Consider the following 25,455-nt stretch of genomic DNA (forward strand, 5'->3'; position numbering starts at 1 on the left):
AAAGGCACCGAGTTGTAAATTTATTGATTTCTGTAAACAAACTAAGCTAAAACAAAAACAAAGTTGTATATTTTGATTTGTGTATGTGTGTGTGTACGGTACATTTGTGTCCTGCGTCTGTTTGTCCCTGTGAACACTGTTCTGTTGAATATTTTAGATGTTTTTGAATATTATAACTAAAAAAAGAAGAAAGAAATGAGCCAAACTCGAAACGATTTTTGGCATACTGTACATAAGAATGCCACAAACGTTTAAAAGTAACTGAGAAAGCAAAAAATTTTTGGAATTTGCAACACCAAAATATGAGTCAAGACCAAGACTTAGGATTCGCACCATGTCGAAAGAGATGGAAGACATGCAAAGCAAGTGTAAGCGTTAGTTAGAGAGAGAAGCATATATATATATTATATACATATATTTCTATATGTGTATTTACGTTAGATGTATAATGGTATCTAATATATAATCTAACTACAAATAAACAACAACAAAAGAGCGTTAAAGCTTATATAAAAAAAAAAAAAAAAAAAATATATATATATATATTAAAAATATGAAAAAAAGAAAAGAGAAAAACATTTGTTTCAAACAACAATTATTTGTGATTTTAAAACATGAAATGATATATTGATAAAGTTTATGCAGAAATGACTAGATGAGAAAGCCTACTTATAATAATAAAATTATACTTAAAATAATATAATACGAAAATAAAACCTAAACACAACAACATTTAAGACAACAGTTTTTTCTTTGTTAATCTAAAAGAAATATGAGAAAACCAATCGAACGTTGAAAAAATAGTGGTAAAATATTTTAACATCATGAAAATATATACATATATATTAATAGGCTATTATTTATGCCGTAATGAATTACAATTTATTTGTGTGAAACAAACTAAATGAAAAATAAGAAAAAAAAAAATAAACAAAATACTGAAAAAAGAAAGCGGCCTTGTTTTGTTTATAAAAATGCATTTAATTTTTACATACATATTTCAGAACTATATCTAATGCTTAAAATTTACGACGCTTGAGCAGCTCGGGCCGCCAATTAATCGGATGTGAATCCTCGCTAGCCTCATCATCCTCCTTATACACCTTAATGGTTTTGTCCGCCTCGGCGGTTATGAGACGTGTCCCGGACTGATCGAAGCACATGGCAAAGATGCCTGCCTCGCTGTCCATGGAACCAGGCTGGACGGGCGCTTGGAAACGCTGGAAGTTATAGCCGGTGCGCCAGTCCCAGAAGAACATGGTGCCGTTGTCGCCGCCGGAAACCAGCACTCCATCCGTATTCGCTGCCATGCAATTGACAATTGCCGAATGCCCAGAGATATTCTGCACAAAGTTGCCCTCGGGACAGCGCCACTGCTTAATGTTGTCCGGCGAAGCGGAGGCAAACATGTACAAGGATGGATGCAGCACAACGCTGCGCACAGATTTCTTATGGTTGGTCAATGTGCAGACGCTCTTGCCGGCAGCCAAATCCCACAGACGCACTGTGGAGTCATGTGAGCCGGTAATAATTTGAGGATTTGTTGCTTGAGCCACCACGCTGGCCACTGTGTTCGTGTGTCCCGTCAATGTATGCACATTGGCCTTGGTGCGCATATCCCAGATGCGCGCTGTGGAATCGCGGCCCGAAGTGGCAAGCACATCAATGGTGGGATGGAGCGCCAGCGAGTATACTGCAGATAAATGCCCATGATAGTGACGAATCACTTTGTTGTACTCCAGATCCCAGCATTTGACTTGGCGATCCTCACCGCAGCTAAACAAATATGGATGCTTGGAGCTGACAGCAACGCCACGCACTGTGCTTACGTGTCCGGTAAGCGAGAGCTTCAGCTTGCCGCTGGCTAAGTCCCAGATTTTTATGACTCGATCGCCGGCGCCTGTAGCGAACCATTCGTTGCCCGGCTCCACGGCTATGCAGCGCACCCAGCCCAAATGGCCAGAGATAACGCGCGATAACTTCCAGGGTGCATGCCACTTGGGCTTGGGTATGCTTGGCGCCTTCTTTGGTATTAACTGCACATTGCTGGCGCCAGTTCCATTAGCGCCATTATTAGGCAAAGATGCACGCACCAAAGATGTGTTGTTGTTGATGTTCAATCCAGACTTGTTTTTCTCCTGGAATCTTATCAGACTGCTGTCATTTCCATCCATCTCAATTAGATCTGAAGGATTGCTGCCATCCGTTATGGCCAACATCTTGTTGCCGTCGCCATGTAGCATTGCCATCCGCTTGGCTTCTGCAGCTTTGATGGCACGATCCAACACTAGACCATAGCTGTCTTTTGCTTTAATCGATCGTCGCTGTCTTTCGCTTTTGGACAAACCAGAAATTAAAGGTAATATTAAAATCTTTGCATTGAATACTTACAGCCTCTCGTCGATTTCCGGTAAATTAGCCTGGTTAGATACAAAGAGATCGTGTGTGCGCTTGAGCGAGCGAAATATTAGCGTGTGTACGCTGTGCTTTTGTACATCTTCCATTATTCAGTCAATATAAACGTTTATTTGCTTAAAATGTAAATAAACGCGTTTTAATTTTGCTTGCCGCAAAAATTTGCCATTCACTCTATTTATCAACGATAAACAGCTGCAATAAAAGCTTATCGTTATCGTAGTCACTCTGCGATATTAGCTGTTTTCTAGCTAAATCTAGATGTTTTTTTTAGTCTTACAAAGGTTTTATAACGTCAATCAATATGTTTATTAATGTAATAACTGGCTCGTCCCAATTCTGGGAAAGCTTAAATTTCTAATTTTTAATTGCGTATGAAATTTTTTGGAATCGAAAATTAATGAAATATGCCGGCACACCTGTTCACCTTAAATCGAACCATGAAAAATATTTGTAACTGACGATATGCAAGTACTCCGAATAGGTATAAATATCAAATAACATATATATATTTATTCATATTTAGCAACATTCTTATGTTTAGCTTTATCTAGCATTAGCATATATTCTGACAGCACTAGTATGCCCTTGCATCCCTCCAGCTGATGTAATAGCTAAACCTTAAAATGAAAACAAGCATCTTTCATTTCTGCAGCAAATATGCATTTGTTTTTATTTTTTAAATAGCGGGAACGGGTGATCCTGAAGCAGCATTACTTGACGATATTGACGAAGACGTTGGCGACACTGAAGCCGACGATGTACTGGCCGAAGCCGAACCATGCGTATTTTCCTGAGAAGGCACTGGCCTCGTGTTAAAGAACTGTTTGATCTACAAAGAGATCACAAATTTTAGTTTTATAACACTCAGTTGCTATTTAAAGGGAGCTTACAATTCGTTTTATGTAGTTACACGAAGTATCGTTGTCCGAGCTGGAGACAACATTATCCACGCGATATGGCGGCGAGACGGTAACTTCGTTTAAGATTTGTATATTGCGTCCTTGCCAAGACACTTCGTGGTACTGCAAAGTAATTATTGTTATCATACGTCTATACTTTTATTAATTATATGGTTTACCCCAAGCTGTTTGGCTATCGCTCTATAAAGTTCTTGTGCTTCTGGACTCACATCAGAATTTTTGGATTTGAGATAATCTTGACGTTTCTCAACTGTTTTGCGTAGGCGCATTTTAACCTGCGAAAGATCCAGCTAAAAATATATAAATTTATGTTTTTTAACTAGAAGCTATGGTCACTGCTGTTTTCTTTTGAATGATATTAAAATTAATTAACTATTTGAATTTAAAATCATTAATTCTTACAAAAAATAATATGTGTGGTCCAGTCAACTTATGTAACTCACCTGTTCCAGGTTCAGTTTTTGCGGATCCTCAATGAAATTGCCATTGCATTCCTTGAGTACCTGTACGTTACTGCACAGCGATAGATTCATCACATAAACATCACTCAGTTCCTCTGCAGTTTTCGATTTGCACTCTGGAAAAAGCAAAAAAAAAAAAAAAAAACAAACGCACGCGAAGAGAGATTTCGAAAGCGATGTAAGGAGACCAATTGGAAAAACATGTACATATTATATAAATAAGACAACTTTCACCCGCTGACAGGTGAACAGTTTTTCACTGGCATTGTGTATTGTTTACTTTGCAAAAAGGATACTTAATATAAGCATTTTTGTGTTATGATCAAACGCAAGCACCTCCCCCTCGACTTCATCCTTGAAACAGGTCGTACAGAGCACTGTGGATCCGATACTGAAGCAATCGTTGACTGCATTTACTACGGCGGCGTTGGCAGCGGCCATTTTTAATTGCTGCAGCTCGTATTAGCTTCCAATGTGTATGATTATATTTACAACAAATAGCTCAAGTATTAGCTATTATAATTATTATTGTACTATTTTATGTACTATCGTTTGGATCGGAGTAAGTGACTTGCCAAATGCAAAAGTTACTTCTTCTAATGCTGTTGCTTTTGATGTTTTGTTGTTGCCGACAGCAATTGTTTACACAACTTGCACTTTTCTATGTAACTGTGTGTTTGTGTACAATTAGCATTAAAAAAGAGAGAAGAGCGCTTTATGTTGTTTAGAACAACATCTGTTTTTGATTTTTGTTGTTGCAGCAGTATCGTTGTTGCACTTCCTTGCCGCGGATTCGCTTTCACATTCACGTTTCAGTGTTGTGTATTTGTATGTGTGTCGGTCGGTCGCACAATTGCCTTTTTGCCTGTTTTTCTATCCGTCTCGTTTAAACAACGACTATGTGTGTTTTGCGCCAGTTGCAATTATTGTTGTTACGTGCATCTGCCAAAATAGTTCGCGTTGACAGCTGCGCAAGCAAAATATGCGTATTAAACACGTATTTTGTGGTTTTGTAATTGAGAAGTTTCAAAAAAAAATATGCTGCGTACGAAAAATTTATTGGTCAACACACGAAACAACAGCTCAAAAAGGAGGCAGTAAAAGAATCGCAGTGTTGCATCTGAAACCAGGGCTGCCATAAACATACACACATACTTAATAAATCGAATAAGCGTTGTGCAATACTCTATTAAAAATCCGCACACTATCATCCATGAAGCATTCAACATAAGAACTAAAACTAAGGATATGGCGATCACTTCCAAGTAAAGCCAAAGACAAATAGTCATATTTAGTGCGCCAAAAAATCCTAACGCCATGGTGGACAAAGATGCTAGCCTAACGCAGCCGCAGCGCAAACCAAATGCGGACACATTTCTACCGCTGAGTCGCGTACGAACGATCATGAAAAGTTCGATGGACACCGGCTTGATCACCAATGAGGTTCTCTTTCTCATGACGCGCTGCACGGAGTTTTTTGTACAGCATCTGGCACGCGAAGCGCACACAGCATATTGCGGCAAAGCAGGCGGAGGCGACACACTCAAATATGACCATTTGTCTCAGCTGGTAAACAAGACCAAGAATCTGGAGTTTCTGCTACAAATAGTGCCCGAGAAAATACGTGTGCATGAGTTCCAAGAGATGCTACGCCGAAATCGTGCCAATGGCGGTGATGACGATTCTACCTCTGAATCTGAATCCCAGTCGGAAAGCGAATAAAAACATTCCAAATTATGGTAATTGAGTCACGATTAATAGTAAATTATTTAAATAATGCATATGAACTAAACATTATTAAATTTAAGTTAGATTATAGATATAAATATATTCGAATGCAAACATTAACTATTTCGGCTCAATTAAATTCATTACGATATTAAATTTTAAATTTAAATTATTTCCCCTTAAGCTTGTATACGGATAAAATGTTCTTGCTACTGACATTCAGCTAAGCCAAGGGCAATGTCAAGTGTCCACCAATGTCAATGTCGTTAAATGTACTTGGCTCCTTATCAATAAAAAATATTTACAGTAAACTCAGTATAATTAATCAAAAGCTACTTAAAATAAGTTCTAATTTTTTCAATGTTTATACACATGATGCTTAAAAGTTTTTACAAATATTAACCTCTCTCTCATACCCGGAACTTTTAAGTTTTTTGAATTTCTAAAAATCCTCTAATTTCTGTAGCAATCAGTGTACAGCTCTTCAGATTAAAAATAATTAAACAGTCAAACTTTTTATGGGTTATTTAAAAAAAACTTTATTGCAAATTGCACAGGATGTGATATTACAAAAATAATTGTAGGTCTAAAAAAAACAATGCTTATGAAATTTGAGAGCTTAGATCTTCAGGCTTACGCCAGGATAACCCTTGGCATTGAGCCCAGTCACCTTGTAGGTGGTGCCAGCAGGCGAAGGCTGATCAAATTTGGCTGCGGTGGTCACATACAGGATATCCATGTTGGGTCCGCCAAAGGCCACAGAGGTGATCTGCTTGGTGGGCATCTTAATCTCCAGCATTACTTTACCAGTGCTGTAAGCAATTTAATAATGAGTGCATCTAAGTAAGGCTAAGTAGGAGGTTACATACCTGGGATTGACCTTGTAAATGGTAGCGCCATTGAAGGTGGCCACATAGAGATTGCCTTCAGTGTCAATGGTCATGCCGTCGGGCAGCAGATGATCCTTGGGGCTGGTCTTGCGCAAATTATAAATGACCTTAGGATTGCTAACTTTGCCAGTGTTGACATCATAATCGTAGGACTTGACCTCATAGTCGGTGGTGTCAATGTAGTAGAATTTCTTGTTCTGCTCATCCCAAGCCAGACCGTTGGAGATGCCCACATCGCTCTTGACCACCTCAGCATTGCTGCCTGCCTGCCACATATAGAGCTCGCCATGGCGATGCACAAACTCATCCCCAATGTAGCGCATGGTGCCACCATAAAGACGACCACGAGGATCAGTTTTAGCATCATTGAAGCGATTCGCCTCATACTCTGGCTGCACCTCAAACAAAGTACGGACAGGCTTGGCTACGGGTGAAGCGCCATCCCAGTTCACAATGACTACGCGACGACCACAGCCGACGGCAAATTCCTGTGGATTACCAGCAATGGGCAGCACAAAGCCAGCCAGCTTCTCTCCCTCAATTTGCGCCTTGTACACCTTGTTCTGCTTGTAATCGTAGCGCAGCAGACCGCCCGCCTCGATGTCCACATAATAGAGCGATTGACGCTGCTCATCCCAGTGAGGTCCCTCGCCCAGGCCGGCGTACGAATCAGGCAGTGGCTCCACTTTGTACGACATCTGCAAAAATATAAATTCCCATTAGACCGAGAGAAATCGTAAAGCTTGAATTGTAAGCTTGTGAACTACCGTTGTGCTGCACAGTGTGACCAGTACTAAAATTACAAGCGCGAATTTGTTAAGCATTGTTTTTCATCGATCGAGTTCAACAGACGCGTTTGAGTTTTAACTAAGCACTGAGCCAGCTGCCGGCAGCTCGATTCATTTTTATTTATTTGATTTATACGGGTGTGTAAATTCGAGTTTTACACTCATCTCCCCCCTATTATGCACAACCACAATTACAATTCTCTCTGACGTCATGCCCTTCACTTAGAGATCTCTGACTTGGGCAGCATTAAAGCAATGATGCTGTTGTAGTTGTGGTTGTTGTTGCGAAAAGCTTACTGTGCACTTACGGTAAAAACAGCCAAAGTTGAATGTTTACAGATCTACATAAGTATCGTATATACATATGTATATAACAGGCTTTAACGGTTTGAAACTCGACTATACATGATCAAAAATGGCTGCTCAAGGATAAAAGAATCAGAATCAGAGTTTCATAGGCACAGTGGTGCAAACTAAAAAACGCTATGCTGTTCTTTATAGTTGGCACTGGCATTTAAAATTAATTATAATTAGCTGTAGAAATAAATGTTGAAGTAATTGGCAGCAGTTCAAGGGAACTTTTGCGGCATAGATTTATGAAAAGCTTGTATAACGGCTTTTTATGTTTATAAGAAACAGAGAAAACTATTAATTTGAATTGTTAATTATTTCGTTTTTTATGTCAAAATACTGCCATTCTTTTTTTTTTTTTTTAATATTTATTGTAAATTTTCTAATACTTCAAATTCACTTCACTTCCAAAAAAAATTTGGTAATTGATTTTATAAAACTCTAGTTTGCAAAACTTTTACAGAAAAGGATTAATCAAATAAAAAAAAATAAACTTTGCTTTTTATACATACCTTGTTTAATATTTAACTTTGTAGAGTAATCAAAGGTTGTCAACTAGGAAACTGCACGTACACTCTCTATGTGCAAACTGAGGTTTGTTCGGCCGGTCAGGAATCTTTTTATAGTCGTCTCAGTTGATGTATGTGTTGGTTACTGTTTTTATTTGGATGATAAGCCGCGAATATGGTACTGTAACCTGATAAGAAAGTATATATGATTACTTATGGACATATGTATGAGTACATTTACTTGTGTATTAATGCTTGAAATTACACTGCTCTCTTGAAGTTCAAGTCTTTGAGCAGTCGCTCATAGCGACATATCTATAGCGATACTGAAAAATGCACAGTTAATTTTATAAGCTGCATTAAGTAAAGTATATTTAATATTCGTTGCAATTTTTTCTGCGTGGGTGTGTCTGATAAGCTTAAATGTGCTCGCCAAAATTAATATAATTATTAACATTTTATTAAACTTAAGTATGTATGCAAATTGTTATTTTCATATATTTAGCAATTGTAGAAATAATATGCATTTTCCGGTCCAGAATATGCGATAAATAAAATTGGCGACACGCCTATCTAATGAAGCCCACTGTGCCGGTCCATTCATGTATATGAGAATGTATATATGTATGGAAAGGATGCTGAAGAAAAAGCTTGCTCACATGACTATGGTCTTTATTTATGGCAACGCTCTTTGCACTTTTCGGTAATTGATAACCAGTGGGGGGCGTCTAAGCTGGCAAAAATTCCAGACTCTGCGATTGATTCTTATCTCTTAGCAGTCACCTTAGTGACTTGCCCAAATTTGGCTATAAATTTAAATGATTTTTTAATTAATTTTCTATATGATTTATGGACATTTTAAAAATAGACACGTGTAATTGTACTATCTCATGAATATAGTACATATGGTACATAAATATTCAAATCATAGTGTAGGGTTTTGGGCAGCAACTGTAAATCGGGTTAGGATTTAGGCGACTCTGAGACGTATAATTCAATTGGGAATGTATGGCATACAATAAAAAAGATGTGCTTAGCGTATAGACTATCGTTCATATTTTACTATATACCCTTTACGAAGCCTTATCTTATGTGCAACATTGTGTTTACTGTGCTCTTGTAATAGCTATTTATTTGATTGTACAATTGTTATCATCGCATAGTTTATTGTAAATGTGGATAAAGTCATATTTACATAGGCAATAATGTTTACCTTTAAACGAAATTACTTGTAATCAAATCAAGACCAATTGAGGTAAATAATAACAAAACCAAAATAAAAACAACACCCACACAACCAAAACAGAATCAGCTGAGTTTCTGTCATCCCTGGTATGAGAATGGGGATCTAACCGGCAAAACAACCCACTCAAATTTGTATTGCTAATACGCCAGTATTCCTAAGTTTATTAAGCTAATAAACAGCCATAATAATTTACATCAAAGTTAATTCTTGAGCAACTCTTATTTCTTAAATATTTATAATTTTACACGCCAATTCAAATTTAATCAGTGCTGAGTAATTATTTTTGATAAGCACTTTTGCCATTCGATACTTTAACCCGATTTCATAGATTTTAAATCGAGTCAAACCTCTCGCTCGTGTCACTCAAAACATTTTGTGTAAGGATGATACGCTACGTTGGATTATGTCCATCTCGCTCGGACCAACGGACAATGCCCTTAGAGAATATTTCCTTACTGCTATTTTAAAATTTTGCAGCACTGCTACTAATAACTTCGGTATATTAGTTGAATTTTTTTTAAATTTGATCAACAATAGTATGAGATTAAGAAAATATATCACAATCTAGTTAGAAAATTACTGTGTGTGTGTTATCTTATTTCATAATACTAAACGTTAATACAAAATATGAATCTACAGTGAGTACTAACTGAAATTATCGTGTCGAAGTAACCATCGATTGTAGAAAACACATCTTAAGACATTGGGATATATCGTAAAAAAAACATCGATGGTCGGATGCAACGATGTATCATGTACATCACTGTTTTGCAGCTCTTTTTGAGTTCATTTTCGCTTAAGAGTTTGGAGCCGCTAGTTGCGTTCGTTCCGTTCATTTTTTTTCTGTGTAAATTTGTTTTGCTAATAAATCATTAACGGTTGCACGGCGGCGGAGTGACTTCGACTAACCAATACCGATATCCAAGAAATGTGACGGCACGACGAAACAGTGTCAGCAATCGCGAAGCCGAGGCGACAATATAAAATAAAAAGCAAAGAAAAAACCATTTTGCCAAAAGAAAGAAAAAAGTGAGAGGAAGCGGCTGCGACGCTCACGCGTTGCGCCTACGTTCCAAAATAAAAGTGAAAACGTGCGAAATAGCAAAATAACAAAGCAAAGCAAACAAGAACAAACAGAGAGGCGCTTAAGTTAAAGTTAAACTTTTTTTTTGAACAAAAAGCTACGAAAACAGTCGAAGAAAAGTAGAACAAAATGTGCGACGCTGCTGCGGCAGCGACAGCCCAGGGATTGGGTGCGGGAGTGTCTGAGACATCAGCGACAGCGACAGATGAACTAACGCGACAAAATAGTTGTCGCCTGTGCTTAGCGCCAGCCAGTGAATGCATTTCGATTATTAACAGTTATGCAGCCGATAAGGAGCCGCTGGCCACTAAAATACAAAACTGCGTGAATATCAAGGTGAGTTTCTTTTACGTTGTTTTTTCTTTCATTTTTCATTAAACCATATCGCATACATACGTAATAAACGCATACTCCAAGCGTTCCACATTTTGAATTTTTTACCTGCTGCTTGGGTTGCTTTTGCCTCAAACCAAAACAGTTATACACACAATGCTAAATTCCCATACCCAAATAGTATAGTATGCCCGAAGTCGGAGCACTGTGCTGTTGCTGTGTGGCCACACCCGAGGAGAGGATGTTGGCTGGCCTGGGTCGGCTGCTCGCTCATCCACACATTGAGGCTGGCGCAGGCAGGCAGGCGCAGCCATTATTGTATTTGTTGTTGCCGTTGCCTGTATGTGTAATCGATAACATCAATGGCCATTAGTTGCCTGTGCCATGCCTGCCATATGCCTTGCTTCATTGGTTATCCAAATAATAAAATAATTGCAAATCTAATATTAAGTTAGGTTAAATACGAACAAAGAGTATATACATATGCCGCCTCAACCAAACAGACGCGAGAGCTCTGCCGTTGGCTGCTTGCTGGCCCCATTTGATTGTGCAAGCGGCTGGGCGATGACGATGACAACAGCGGCGGCGGCGACAACGACAACGTTGTGTTGTTTCGCTGCCAGCTGCAGCGGCCATTTCCATTACCCATAGCCTCGCACTCGCACTCTTATTCCCCTCCCTGAAAGTGGCCACTTGGCTCAATATCATCTTCATCGTAATCATCATCATCATCAGTTGAAACGGAATCGGAATTCAGGTAATCGTTTCTGTTCCATGTGCTCCGGGTATCTATCTGGGGCTGAAGTGCCAAGTCACGATGGCGCGTTTTATGTATTGGTATTGGTGTAACTTTGTCGTCGTCGTCGTCATCGTCAGCGTCGGTTGTGGTTGTCGCTGGCTGGCTGGCTAGCTAGCTGGCTCGCTGGCTGGCATTGCCTGTGGCTGACTCGCTGCTGTGCTGCTGCTGCCGTTCTTGTTGTTGTTGTTGCTGTTGTTGGCTTCGCTTGCTTGGCTGGTTTGTCGCTCGCTTCTCGATAGCCGACGACGTAGCTGTAGCTGTAGCTGTAGTAGTCGTCGCCGTCGTCGTCATCATCATCGGCATTTCGTGTGTTTGCTACGTTGGCATGATGGGCTCATGCCATGGGCTCATGCAGCTGGTAGCGTGGCCATTGCGCTGGGATTGCGCTCAGTCCCAGCGGCAGCTGCTGATTGAGGTTAGAATTGACCGGCAAAATGCACAAATGCTTAACAAAATGTTTTTGTTTTTTTTTTTTTTGCATATATTTAAGCAATAATAATAATAATAACAAAGCCGCTCACGCTCATTGTTTATTATTTACCAAATAACATTTGTTGTTATTTAGCGATGGCAACAAGCACAAATATCGATGTAATTTCTCGATACTTTTCCTAATTGCCCTTTTACGCTAATTTGCAAGAAATATACGTATTTATTATATGTATTATATATATAAAAGTCATAAAAATTGTATTTTGGGCTCATCTCTAAGCAGAGCTAACGAATCAGCAGCACAAAGCGTACAGCGCAATGAGCGGCTGCGGCACCCGAACGGGCGCAACAACAACAACCACATACAAATTTTCGAGGCCGTCAACCAACGTCCATGCCAGTGGGATTGAGAGCTATGTGAGCGTAAGAGAGGAAAGGAAACGGCGCAACGTTTGTATGTATGTGTGTGTGTGTGTGTGTATTTGTGACTGTATGCATGTGTAAATGTATGGAGCTTGGGTCGCGCTTGGTTCGTTTCATATCGGCTTCATGGGCTGGCTGTGGCCTGACTGAGTGACTGACTACGACGTCGACGACTGGGCTGCTGCTGTGCCTGCCCAGCACCAGAGCAATTACGTATAATTTTGTGTGTGCTCGCCTCGCTTCCATGGAATTCGCCCATACACACACAGAGATATATTCTTGTATGTATTTGTAGCTCCGCATGGCAGCATATGCCCATGGTTATATTATCCCAAGTCTCGATTTATATCAGCATTAGCGTCTCCAGCGTTAATTTCCGTTTTGCACTTGCAGCCCTCCACTCTCAGTACGCTCGCACTTATGTGTGCGCTCTCTCTCTCTCTCTCTCTCTCTCTCTTTCTCGCTCTCTCATGCGCGCGCGCTGTTGTGTCCTTCACTGGCTTCCATTTGTAACTCCTCGCCTGGGCCTCATGATATATCCGGTGCTGTGTTGAGCAGCTCTGGGGCACATACAAAAGGGAATAACACACACACACACACGCACACACATAACGAAAAAAACATAAGAAAGCAGCAAAGAAAAAAAATAAAAAGGGGGCAGGGCAGCGGCAGCGGCAGCAGCAGCAGCAGCAGCAGACAGTACCCAAGATAAGTGGAAACAACCTTTAGGATTTGTGGGCTTCGCTAGCTACGCTTCTCTCGGTTATTGATTCTGTGCCAGCAGGCAGCCAAAGCAAAACGGCAAGAGCACAAGCAGCAAACCCAGCTCGCTGAGTCGCCCTCGTTGTCATCCACTTTTCGTTCGTCGTCGAGGCACACAAAATGGTTGCCGCCTGCTGCTGGCAGCAGCAGCAACGACTCTCGACTCTTTGGCCTGCGCCCCCGGCAAATGGCAACGGCATCGACATCATCATATACGTCGGCGTCGTCGTTGTCGTTGTTGTCGGCACGTTGTGAGCTGCGTGTGCTTTGCTGTGCTGTTGCTGCGGCGGCTGGTACTCTGGGGCTGGGCTCTGTGCTGTGCTCTTTGGTTTCGCTTTTGGCTCGATTTCATGGTGAATACACCAGCACCAGTAACCAGCACCACACAGAAACAGACACGCATACATATAAAGCGACCATTTGGTTGGCGTCATCGCTGTGCGGTTCGCTTGTTATCTGGAGGCGGACCACATGCACACACACACACACATACAATGTGTACTGGTGCGTATGTGTGTGTGTACATTCTTACAGAGGGCTACAAAAATGTACAAAGCCGAATGGTTTTTCGGTTTCGCAGATTAACCTGCTGGCTGGAAATTGCAGTTGCTGCTCTTCCTCCTCCAGCCTGCTGCTGTTGCTCTCTTTTTATAACTCCCCAACTGGCAAGTTGAAAACTTTCTCTGATCAGCAAAAGGCATGCTACTGGTCAGTCGCAAGAGAGCGTGAGCGAGAGAGAGAGAGACAAGCGCCGTATGCGCTAATGAGAGATGTAACTGATAAAACTCCAAAAAGAGCGTACGCCCGTCAAAAAAGCTTTAGCCAAGCATCGATAACGTTTTATAATTTATCGATGCTGACGAATCCACTTGGCTGACTTTTTACCCTATGCATGTATGCACGTGTATGTGCGTTTGTGTGCGTGTGTGCGTGAGTTTCATGTGTAATTTAATATTGATCTGCACTGCTATGAGGGTTTACTTTTGCTCAGGACACAACACACAAAGACGCATACATAGACACAGCTGACAGCGAATAAGGACACAAAAGCAAATACGGCAAAGGCCCAACAAACTCGTTCAGAGTTCCACCAGATCGTCGTCGTCGTCGTCGTCGTCGTCATCGACTCTGGGCGAGACGAGCAACTGCTGCGTGTCTCTTTATTTTTTGTATTTCTGTTTCTTTATAATTCTTGGTCAACAGCCCAGCCTCATCTCATTTCTGATTATTGCACCTGGTCAGCAGCTGGTAACAGTGGCAGTGGCAGCTGCTGCAGCTTGTTGCAATGCCAATTGATGGATGAAAGATTGCCTTTTTGCAACTTTCGAAAATGAGCAAATTAAAGTAAATCAAAACTACTTTAACTATGTTACACAAAGTAACAAATTAACTTATGTCTGTAGGCGTATGATAAACAGATTATGGTATAAAAGTCAATTCCATTGCTGGCAAAGCAAAGCTTTCCTTTGTTGTGCTCCTGTGGTTACAGTAGGCTTAAAACATATACACATACTATCTACAATAACCATATGTAGCATTGTTGTATATAAGCAATTGCAATTTGCTCGTTATCGTCACTTGAAATTGGTATATAGTTGCACTTTGTATGTGTGCGCGTGTACATAAGCAGCTGCACAATAGTGTGCGTGTGTGTGTGTGTGTGTGTGGTTGCTTATGTATACGTGTGCGTCAGTTCAAAAGGATAAGGTGGGCAAGGTGAATGAACAACAAATTATCGAAACCCTTCAAAGTAAGAATGCAAGAGTTTAGGCTTTAAGGACGAGTGTTTTAGAAATGAAGTGTGCACACACACACACACATATATATATATATATATATATATATATGCATACATAAATGCATAAGTATGTTGACCGCTGGACACTCACAAGAGCAAAGGCTCACACTTGCAAAAATATGCGTTACCCACAAGAAGTATGTACTTCAAGTATATATGTACATACATATATCTATATAAATACTCATACATTGTCCACAAGTTGCCAAATGCATTTGCCGGCTACACAATAACAACAACAAAAGCAGTCCACAATAAACTTGACTAATTTGCGCTTTTGTTTTGATTTTTGTGTTCGTCACGAATTTCATAAAAAAAAAGTTGTTCTGCTTTGTTATCGATAACAGCTGAATTTGAATTTTTTTTTTTTTGCTGCGAGCAACACTGTTTTTTGAATTTATAAGCAGTGTTTGCATTTGAATTCAAATTTGAATTGTATTCATGCCAGTCATAATTAAAATCGTATTATGTATCATGGGCTATGTAAAGTTGCTATGTGCATGAGAGCACAATACATGTGTGTGTGTGTGTGTGTATATAAGCATTGGGCTATTGTAAATAGACATACCATAGCGCCCAAAAGGACTTGGGGATGTGGGACATGCGTTTGCATGGCAATCTTATGTGCTTAGGCAGCAGGCTTGTGTAGTGTGGTGAGAGTTTGTTTGTTGGACTGAGTTTTGCATATAATTATAAGCAGGTCATTGACATTAATACAACTTGTAGTTGTCGTAGATAATAGGCAGCAGCAACAAAAGCAGCCGCAGCAGCATCAGCAGCAGGATGAGCAACACTCTGAGGTTGACTTTGTCGTAAGCATAGGTAGACACACACCCCTTGTGCCATAGAGTTTACTTTAACTTAAATTAAAGAAATTAAAACTAATTGGTTATATTTTGTTTTTGTTTTTAAATGCGTTTTAGATATCATCGTTGGACCGTTTCTCTTTGAACATTTGTCATGCCTGCATTAGCTATTTGAACTCGTGGCAGAGCTTCAAGAATCGCTGTCTGAGCTCACAGGCAAAGCAACGACAGTGGCAGGATATTGACAAGACCAAACAGCAGACGCTCTTGGGCTATTTGGACTTGAATAGAGCGGAAAATGGCAACGCACTGGAGCAGCACCAACATCAGCAGCAGCAGCATCAACAACAGTCTGAAGCAGCATTGGCTGCAGCCGAGAAGGCATCCGCCAACATTTTGGATGGCATACCATCGCTGAAGAAGCGTAAATCCTTAACAGTCTATGTGAGTCCAAAGCATCAACTACAACAGCAACAGCTGCAACAACAACAACTTCAATCGGCCAGAGTAAACAGCGGTGGCGCGGCAAAGTCAGCGCCGTTACAACAACAAACATTGCAAACACTTTTATTGCAGGTGCCAGCAACCAGCAATTTGGCAACAGCAACTCAGCAGCACCAGCAACATCAGCAGCATCGCAAGTATCAGCAACAGCAGCAGCAACATCAGCAACATCAGCAACAGCCGCGTGTCAAGCCGCAGCAATATCATCACCATCATCATTATTATAAGCAGCAGCAGCGTCAGCAGCGACGCATACGCCAACCGCGACGTCAGCAATGCACAACAGCATCATCTACTGTTACTGCAGCGACAACAACAATAACATCAGCAACAGCAGCAGCAGCAACCGCTTTAACGCGTTTAGCCAAATTCAAGCCGAAACTATTTCTACCCTTGGATATAGCCGTGCCTCCTTTGCCTGCAATTGGAGCAACTCATGCTGCTGTTGCTACTACTTCGACTGCTGTAACTGCAACTGCGACCGCGAGTGCTGCAACTGTTGCTAGTGCTGCTGAGGTCAGCTCTTTGCCATTGCCTCTGTCGCTGCCACTTGATTTCAGCCAGACTTCATCAGCTACAAGTCAATTCTTGCGTCAGCAGTGCAGCAATGTGCTGCCGCCGCCGTTGCCGCCGCCGTTGCCGCCGCCACTGCCGTCCACCACGTCAGTTGCTGCAAGCACAGCAAGCAGCAGCGGCAATGCGACTGCAACTGCAACTGCAGCCGCTGTGGCAGCCACACCGCTGCTCATGCCGGTGACGCTGCAGAGCGCCGCACAGCAGTTGCGCTTTTTCAGGCGTTATTCCTATAATGTAATTGTATCGTGCATTCGCAAGACACAACAAAAAACAACAACAACAACAATTGCAACTGTTGTCTATTTTTTTGAGTTACTCAAACTGTTTATATATGTTTTGTTTTTCCATTATGTTTGTAATATGAACACAGACGATTAGGATTTAATTTGAAACTCAGTTTTTTGAACGCTGCCAATTCGTTTTTGCAGCCGCTGCCCGCTGTACCCATCAAGGATGAGCCACTGGATGATACGGATGATGACTATCACATGAAAAGCATTGATGAGTCCGATGACATGATGGACCCCACTATGTTCCTAGAACGCTCCGAGCATGAGGGCGATGTGCCGCTAATGGTAAGAATCTGTAGTCAGAATGTAGTCAGCAATGAAATAATATAGTGAAATAAATAGTTCACTCGACAGAACTAATATCAATGAGATAAAAATTAATGCAAAGAAATAAAAAAAATTTGACTTAAAATTTATATAAGCAAGCTACAAAATGATATAAAAAATAATTAATATTAAATTGATACAAATAATATATGTATGTATATTGCTTAAATAACTTTTAAGAAATCATTTTATTTTGCCAGTTTGTTCTCATAGTAAATTGCCATTCACAAAAAACCATTTGCCTTTTTAAATTAAATTGCCATTCACATAAAACTATTAGCCTTAGCCAAACATACATTTGCAATATTAGCTATGAATAATATATAATAAAGAAACTTTAAAATTTGTTGCTACTAAATGCCATAGAGCTATGACGAAATAATATTTGCTTAAATAATAATTTTGTTGTGGAAATTAGAGGAAGCTTAGCTGTGACAAATAATTTAGTGATTGGCAGAGTTAAAGCTCGTGACAAAGCTAAAGCTAATGCCAAAGTAAAACATTTAAAGTCAATTGAAAATAAATTCAATTCAAATAAATCCACTAGCAATTGCCAAATATTTCGCTTGGAAATTATTTACAGATTTTGTTAACTAAGCTTTGCATTTGCCTTGTCTTCTTGCAGACCTCCGACTATGACTATAGCGCGCAGCACGGCGTAACGGCGGCGGTGGCCGCAGCCGCAGTTGCACAACTGCCCGCCACTGCGGTGGCCAATGTGGCTGCCGCTGGTGACTCTAAGGTGGCCAGCTGCCGCGCCTGCAGTCTGCAGTTCTCAACGCGCGCCAATGCGCGACGCCACGAGCGCAACTTGCATCCAAATCTGTTTCAACTGTCCACAGATTCGCCCAACAATACGCCGATAACAAAGCCAACGCCAGCATTGGCCGCAGCGCTGGAAATTCAACGCGCGGCGGCGGCAGCAGCGGCCACAGCCGAGGCGACCAAAGCAGCAGCTGGCGGCAATATCTCTGCGCAGAAGTATCGCCAGGTGGTGATGAATACGTTCATCAAGTGCGAGAACGGCGGCTATGACTACGAGAATCCGGAGCAGTATCAGCAGCTGTTGACGCGCGAAAAAGTGGACTTCATAGATGAGAACAGTGAGTTCCTCGAGCAGTACCAAACGATGACCTGTCGCTGTTGCAACAAATACTTCAGCACCTATAAGAATTTCATGGCCCATGTGCGCAAGAAGTATCCAACATTGCCACGCAATCTGTGCTTCAACTGCCTCAAGATGAACGACTCCAAGGCGCTGTTCATATCGCATTTGAAGAAGCGCAACTGCATCAATCTTTATCGCATGCTCAATGGGCTGCGTGCCAAGCAGCCCAACTTTACGCCCAGCGGCGACAACAACAGCAGCGGCAGCAACTTGGAGGCAACAGCAGCACAGCTGGCGGCGCCTGCCACGCCCAACGATTCCATCAGCTCCGAGCGTCCCGAGAAGTTGCGCGCCAAGGAGCTGCTGGTGAACAAGCTCTACGAATGCAAGCTCTGCCCCAAAGGCTTTCGCACCAAGCACGAGTTCCGCACCCACGTCTATGACAAGCATGCGGATGTGCAGCGCAAGGATAACAATTCCATACAGTGCAGCTTCTGTGGCCTCGACTTTGCCGATCCGGTGGACAGACGTCGTCACTACAACAACATGGACTGCATTGTGCGTCTGCGTTGCATGACCTGCGATGCCAAGCTGGAGACGCACCAACGCTTCCTCGAGCATGTCTATCAGGATCACTTGGGTGGCGTCAGCAGCGACAGCGCAGCCACCAATGAGCACTCGCCCGGCAAGCGCAGTCTGCTGGGTGCGCTCGGCATTGGCGTCAGCCAGTCCAGCTCCAACGACAATGAGTCACGCAGCAGCGGCAGCCAGAACAACAACAACAGCACCACAACACCGCTGACCTCCACGCCCAAGCCGAGCGGCAATGCAGCCACCAGCACTCCCGCTGCTGCTGCAACTGGCGCCAGCGCAGCAAGCAGCAGTCGTGAGGCACCCAAGTCACAATACTTTTCACGCATGCCCCAAGTGTGCCCCATCTGTGGCCAGCAGTACAACAACTACAACAATGTGCTGCGTCACATGGAGTCAAAGCATCCCAACAAGCTGCCCGAGACCTACAAGTGCGTGCGTTGCGGCCTCGGCTATCCACGGATCTCCTATCTGCGCGAGCATATGATCAACGTACATGGCGTGGACAAGAATCGTCACTCTGGCGGCTTTGAGTACATCGTTAATGCGGATGCAGTCAAGTTGGCCGATGGCAGCACGCCCAATGTCTATACGGGTCGTTATGATTATGTGATGAAGGATTTGATGTCCATAACAAATGGTGGGACAATCGGTAATTTTTAGTTGGCCACACCACACAAACACACGCACGCACACACATAGATACACTAACACACACACACACACACACGCAAATACACTTATACTTGTTACACTAGTCATCAAGTACACTGTCCTGCCCTCAACCTCTGGCTATTTGCGTAATTTATCTCAAGTACTAAATGGGGCAATAACTTTTAAATTTAAAGCTTAAGCTGTAACCCCATTCACTTTATTTACAAGTTTGCGCTTTGAAAATATTTTTTTATTCTAAAATGCACCAAATTTAATAGAAATTCTTCGAAATGTTTTGTATGTTATAAATTGAATTATTTTGTTAAAAGCCTAAACCGTTTTTGAATATTTATTTCGATATTCGCTATTACATCAAAAAGCTTGTTTTATATAATTTGATTTGCTTTATTTATTGAATGCCAAATTGTTAGCCTTAATCTGTTTGTTTATAATTATGATTTCATTATAGCCACGCCCCTTTTGTTTGTCATTCTGTTTGCCCTGTGTGTTGCCGCCAAGCAAAATCAATTGCCAATAACTAAACTCATGCTATACTTGTTCTCGTTTTGCAGATGATGAGGATGAGGACACTGGCAACATTGCCAAGAAAATGCGTCTGGACGAGAGCAGCAACAACAGCAGCATCAACACCAGCATTGCCAACCAGCAGAAGGAGTGTCCCATCTGCAATGCCGTGTTCAGCAACAATATTGGGCTATCCAATCATATGCGCTCCCATTACACCGCATCGACTGCCACAAATGCCGCACTGGCTGCAGCTAATCGCATGACACCCAAATCGCTGACCATAACAGCAACGCCAGCAGTGGAGGCAACAGCAACAAGCACATCAGCAGCAGCAGCAGCAGCAGCCGCATCAGTGACAATCATTGCAGCAGCAGCAACTAGAGCTGGAGCTGATGGTGCAGTGCCGCCTGCAATGGCCAATCAAACGGCACAGGAGCAAGCTGTGTTCCGGCGTAGCTTGGATCAAGCTGCTGATCGACGCTTTAGGCGCATGCGCTGTCGCATCTGCCAGCGCAGATTCAGCTCCAAGAAGTCCTACCGCTATCACATGCTCACCGATCATCAGGTGCAGAATGTGCAGTTCATCAAGTGCAAGCTCTGCAATGCGGAGTTTGCCTATGAGAAGGGTCTGAAGGTGCATCTGTTCAAGGTGCACGGACGCGCGATTAAGGATGAAATGATTGTCAAGCAATTCGAGTGTGATGTCTGCTCGATTGTCTATAGCTCGGAGCTGGAGCTGCAGCAGCATAAGCGCAGCGTGCACAAGTCCCAAGTGGTCCTGGACACTGGCGCCAAATCGAGCAAGAGCTCCTCTGCTAACGCTACTTCAAATGCTGACCTGGCCAACAGCGATGCTGCCGCCGCCGCCGCCGCTTCGGCATCGCTGCCTTTGTACTGGTATCAATGCAAGTACTGCCCATCCAACTTTAATACCAACAAGAAGTTGGCCATACACATTAATTCCCATGATGAGTTCGATTCGAATGATTATTCCTGCAAGGACTGCGGCAATGTCTACAGCGGACGCAAGAGCCTCTGGGTAAGTTGCCGGCAGCGCATTGAATTTAACTGCATATATTCATATATTTATATTTTGTTCATAGGTACATCGCTATAAGAAGCATCCGCAGGTACCGGATCCGGCTGAGTGCACGCTGTGCCGCAAAATGTTTTTCGATCGCCAAATGCTGGAGAATCATACGCCCACCTGCAATCGCAAGCCGATTACGGCAACGGGCGCACATCAGCAACAGGAACAGGGACAACAACTGCTGTCGGCGTCGCAGCAGCAGCAGCGCGCGGTGTTCAAGCACAAGACGGGCGATGATGATGACGATGAGGAGGACGATGATCAGCTGCTGATGCTTGACGGTGCGGGAAGCGATAGCAATGGCGGCGCCAACACCAACACGCACACCACAACCACAACCACCAGCAACACCATAAGCACAAATAAGATTAAGATACGCATGCCGGAGGTGGCATGCACCATTTGTGGTGCACGCTTTACCGATCAGGAGATGTTCGAGAAGCATATTGAGAAGCATGAGCAGGAGCTGTATGTGGATAATCCGCTGGCAGCGATGTTTGACGATGGTCCCGCAGATGCGGGACAATTTCAGGTGGAGCGACAGAATGAGAATGGGGAATATGCGTGCGATTTGTGCGCAAAGACGTTCCCCCAGGTGATTGCACTGAAGGTGCATCGCAAGTGGCATTTCAGAGGTGATAGCAAGCAGGTGAGCTTTTTGGGCTTGTGCAGCGAGGTCGTCCCCCCAACCAACGCAACCAAAGATGATGGTTGCCAAACAGTCGTTTGTTTGTTTTTTTTCTTGCCTCCGCACCAGTCGCAAAAGAACAAAAAAAAAACAGAAAATATTGCAATACTTGTGTCTGGAACTTTGCTTTGAATATTACTAATTTGTTTATATTTCTGTTTCTCGCCAACAATTTAGAATCTCACCAACGACAGCGAAGCGACGCAGCTGAACAGTCTCAGCAACAACAACAACAACAACAACAACAATTCACTGAGCAATTCATCCATGTTGCAGCTGCGGGAACTGCATGCAGTGGGTCTCATGCCCAATCAGCAACAGCAACAGAAGCAACAGCAGCAGCAACTGCAACAGAACAGCAACAACAACAGCTCGAGCAGCAGCTCAGCGGCCAACAAATCGCTGAAGCGCAAACGTGAGCTTAAGTGTGAATACTGCGCCTCCACCTTTATAAGCAACAACAATCTGCGTCGCCACATGTACGAGCTGCACAAGCATGAGGTCAGCAATCTGCCAGAGCCGCCAGTTATCGAAGTGGACGAGGCCTTATGTTGTCGTCGTTGCGGTGATTTACGCTTCGAGTCCAAAGAGCTCTGGATCGAGCATAAGCTAGCGGACGCCAAGGTCGTTCGTCCATTCTGTCCATTCCAGTGGGGCTGTGATTTATGCGGCGAGTACTTGTCGCGCAAAGAGAAGCTTATCAATCACATAAACAATCATCTCAAGGAGGATGTCATTGTGCCAGTGGCAACCAAACCAATGGCCACGGCCAAGAGTGCGAGCACAGCCAAAGCAACGCCACCAGCAACAGCAATACAAGCTGAGGCAGCAGCAACAACAATAGCAGCAGTAGCTACAAAAACAGCAACAACAACAACGGCAACACCAACGGTCATAACTAAAGCTATAAAGCAAGAAGAGCAAACTGATGAGGATGAGCAGGCAGCGGCAGTGACAGCAACAGCAACAGCAACATCAACAGCTGCTGCTGGCAGTAAAGAGAAGCTTGAGAAGCAAGCGGCAGCGCTCAAGTTGGGTGAGAGCGACTTGGATGAGGAGGACAGCGATTTAGATAGCGAGTTGGATGCGGAGGATAGCGATTTGGATGAAGATGATAGTGAGTTGGATGAGGAGATCGAGGACAACAGCGATGATGATGAAGACAGCTCCGATTTGGACGACCTCATTGAGGAGGTGGAGGTGGAAGAGGTCGACGATGACGGCATTGTGGACGATGATGATAATTTTGAATATAACGCCAAGCAGCTGAATGGCAATGACAACAAACAGCAGCAGCAGCAGCAGCAAGCAAAACAAAAGCAACATCAGCAGCAGCAGCAGCAGGCGAAACAAAATGAATTGCTGGTGCTGCATAGCTCGGAGGAGGACGTAGATGACGTAGATGATGATGAGGCTGAGGCCATTGAGAGCGACAGTGACGATGATCTTGAGTTTGTCGATGATGCTGAAGGTGACGCCGAAGATGATGGCGTGGGTGAGTCCATGACAATTGATGATATAATCGAAGAGGATGAGGAAATGCCGAGCTCAACATCAGCAGCAGGGTCGGGGGGTGGTGGTCGTCTGGCCAGCGCCAGGGGCGGCAGGGCCAGAGTCAGAATGAGCGCTAGCAGCAATGGTGATGCTGATGGTGATGGTGATGGCGATGATGATGATGATTCATCCTCGTCGGAGAGTGAATCAACAACAACGACGCATTCAACTGGTGAGCGGCGCAAAAAATCTGTAGCAGCATCAGCAACGGCACATGGTGCTGCCGCTGATCAGTCTCATTCCAGCTATACGTGTGATCTATGTCAACTTTGTTTCGATTCTCAGGAGCTTCTGCAGACTCACATTAAAAGCCATTTTCTGAATAATGGGCCCAAGGCAGCGAGCAGCAGCAGCAGCAGCGGCGCTAGCAACAACAACAACAACAATAGCAGTAGCAACAATAGCAGCAGCGGCAGCCATAGCCACAGCAAATCCAAAAGCAAAAAGTCCAGCATACTGGAAATAAAAACAACAAAGACGACATCAGCGTCCGCATCAGCAGCAGCTGCAGCAGCGACGGGCTCCAACTGAGTTCCAATGAAAATGTACAAAACAAACAAAAAGCATTCACCATCACCACCAACACCAACACACACACCACTAAAGCACCACAAACACCACCACACTCGTTCATTAACCTCACCACTGCAGCATCTCAGCATTATCATCGCTCACCTCACCTTAGTCCAGAGCACAACATTGCAAAAGAGAGCAGAGAGCACAGAGCAGCAAAGCAGCAAAGCTGCAACGCATTCCATCAAACAAACATTCACAAGCAAAATAAAAACCAAAAACACAACAAACAAATACACAAATGATAGGAGTAATGCGATTACAATCCACAAGTGTGCAACTGTAACTGTAAGAGCGTAACGAATTAGAGCGAGATAGCTAGATAGTGAGACAGAAGCAAAGACAAGATAAATATAAAGTTATGTATGTGTGTTGTGTGCTCTTGTAGTTAAATGTAACTAAAAAATAAATAATCCTCTTTTTTTTGCTGCTAAATGTAGTAGTTGCTGAAGCTAAGACTTGCACACACATACACACACACACACTCGAACACACATTCATCTAAATGTATGTACATGTATTGCTCTTATAAATATGATATACCATTTAAAACATATACATATATTATAGATGCATATAATCCTTTTTTTTGTATGTTAACTTAGATAATAATATACATACATACATTACACTCACACATCATTTGAAGAAACACAACGTCTCCAGTTTTGAGTTTTAATTTAAGCTTTTAATACATACATATATACACAAGGATACGTACGCATATACATACAACTATATATATATGACCGAATATATATATATATATATATGAAAAAGAACGTTAATTTATATGAGTTTAACAATTAATTTACTTTTAATTCATTACTAAGCACAGACTTTATGATGACGCACCAAAGCCCCTACAAACTGGAGAATTGAAAACCTTTATCCTTTCTATTTTTTTTTTATTAAGTTATTTTCTATATGTATATACAAAAACAAAACATGTATTCAGTAAGTGCGTTTTCCTTAGAAGGCAGTTCATTAAAAAAAAAAAAAACATTTCACACTTATTTGCAACTTAAATAAAATGTCTATTTAGACTATAAAGGAATTTTTTTTTGTTCTATTTAAATGTACATTTAAAATGCGCCAAATTTCTAATGCATTCTTTTATATTTCTACGATATGTTGCTTTTTGGCGATGAGTTTACCAAATACAAATGCGTTCTTCGCTTAAACGTATATTTATTTTAAGTTTTCCTTTCACTTATTTTGTAT

General features: G+C 42.3%; 5 protein-coding genes across 7 annotated transcripts; 2 read left to right on the forward strand and 3 right to left on the reverse strand.

Moving 5' to 3' along the window:
- Positions 1–965: 965 nt before the first annotated feature.
- On the reverse strand, positions 966–2,575 carry LOC108605839 (pleiotropic regulator 1). The gene is made up of 2 exons (XM_017995647.1): positions 2,392–2,575; positions 966–2,334 (listed from the first exon to the last, which is right to left on the reverse strand). Exons 1-2 carry the CDS (start codon positions 2,502–2,504, stop codon positions 1,020–1,022), a joined length of 1,428 nt encoding a protein of 475 aa, XP_017851136.1. The 5' UTR covers positions 2,505–2,575; the 3' UTR covers positions 966–1,019.
- A 430-nt stretch (positions 2,576–3,005) lies between these two features.
- On the reverse strand, positions 3,006–4,890 carry LOC108605759 (LSM12 homolog A). Of its 2 annotated transcripts, none has more exons than XM_017995562.1 (5): positions 4,096–4,890; positions 3,782–3,915; positions 3,497–3,613; positions 3,309–3,440; positions 3,006–3,247 (listed from the first exon to the last, which is right to left on the reverse strand). In XM_017995562.1, exons 1-5 carry the CDS (start codon positions 4,238–4,240, stop codon positions 3,095–3,097), a joined length of 681 nt encoding a protein of 226 aa, XP_017851051.1. In that variant the 5' UTR covers positions 4,241–4,890; the 3' UTR covers positions 3,006–3,094. The 2 variants fall into 2 exon arrangements, with proteins under 2 accessions (XP_017851051.1, XP_017851050.1); XM_017995561.1 differs by having other exon boundaries at positions 3,497–3,628; positions 4,096–4,889.
- A 130-nt stretch (positions 4,891–5,020) lies between these two features.
- On the forward strand, positions 5,021–5,599 carry LOC108606034 (chromatin accessibility complex 16kD protein). The gene has a single exon (XM_017995861.1). It carries the CDS (start codon positions 5,117–5,119, stop codon positions 5,519–5,521), a length of 405 nt encoding a protein of 134 aa, XP_017851350.1. The 5' UTR covers positions 5,021–5,116; the 3' UTR covers positions 5,522–5,599.
- Positions 5,600–6,057: 458 nt separating this feature from the next.
- Positions 6,058–8,173, reverse strand: LOC108605533 (regucalcin). Of its 2 annotated transcripts, none has more exons than XM_017995286.2 (3): positions 8,069–8,173; positions 6,397–7,115; positions 6,058–6,339 (listed from the first exon to the last, which is right to left on the reverse strand). In XM_017995286.2, exons 2-3 carry the CDS (start codon positions 7,113–7,115, stop codon positions 6,147–6,149), a joined length of 912 nt encoding a protein of 303 aa, XP_017850775.1. In that variant the 5' UTR covers positions 8,069–8,173; the 3' UTR covers positions 6,058–6,146. The 2 variants fall into 2 exon arrangements, with proteins under 2 accessions (XP_017850775.1, XP_017850774.1); XM_017995285.1 differs by lacking the exon at positions 8,069–8,173 and adding an exon at positions 7,185–7,288.
- Positions 8,174–10,119: 1,946 nt separating this feature from the next.
- On the forward strand, positions 10,120–24,057 carry LOC108606533 (zinc finger protein hangover). Its single transcript, XM_017996712.1, has 8 exons — positions 10,120–10,731; positions 15,866–16,192; positions 17,257–17,403; positions 18,071–19,796; positions 20,371–21,365; positions 21,430–22,065; positions 22,282–23,830; positions 23,944–24,057. The coding sequence occupies exons 1-8, from the start codon at positions 10,525–10,527 to the stop codon at positions 23,964–23,966; spliced, it is 5,610 nt and encodes a 1,869-aa protein (XP_017852201.1). The 5' UTR covers positions 10,120–10,524; the 3' UTR covers positions 23,967–24,057.
- Positions 24,058–25,455: the final 1,398 nt, after the last annotated feature.

This window comes from Drosophila busckii, chromosome X, assembly GCF_011750605.1.
Source record: "Drosophila busckii strain San Diego stock center, stock number 13000-0081.31 chromosome X, ASM1175060v1, whole genome shotgun sequence".
Classification (NCBI taxonomy): domain Eukaryota; kingdom Metazoa; phylum Arthropoda; class Insecta; order Diptera; family Drosophilidae; genus Drosophila; species Drosophila busckii.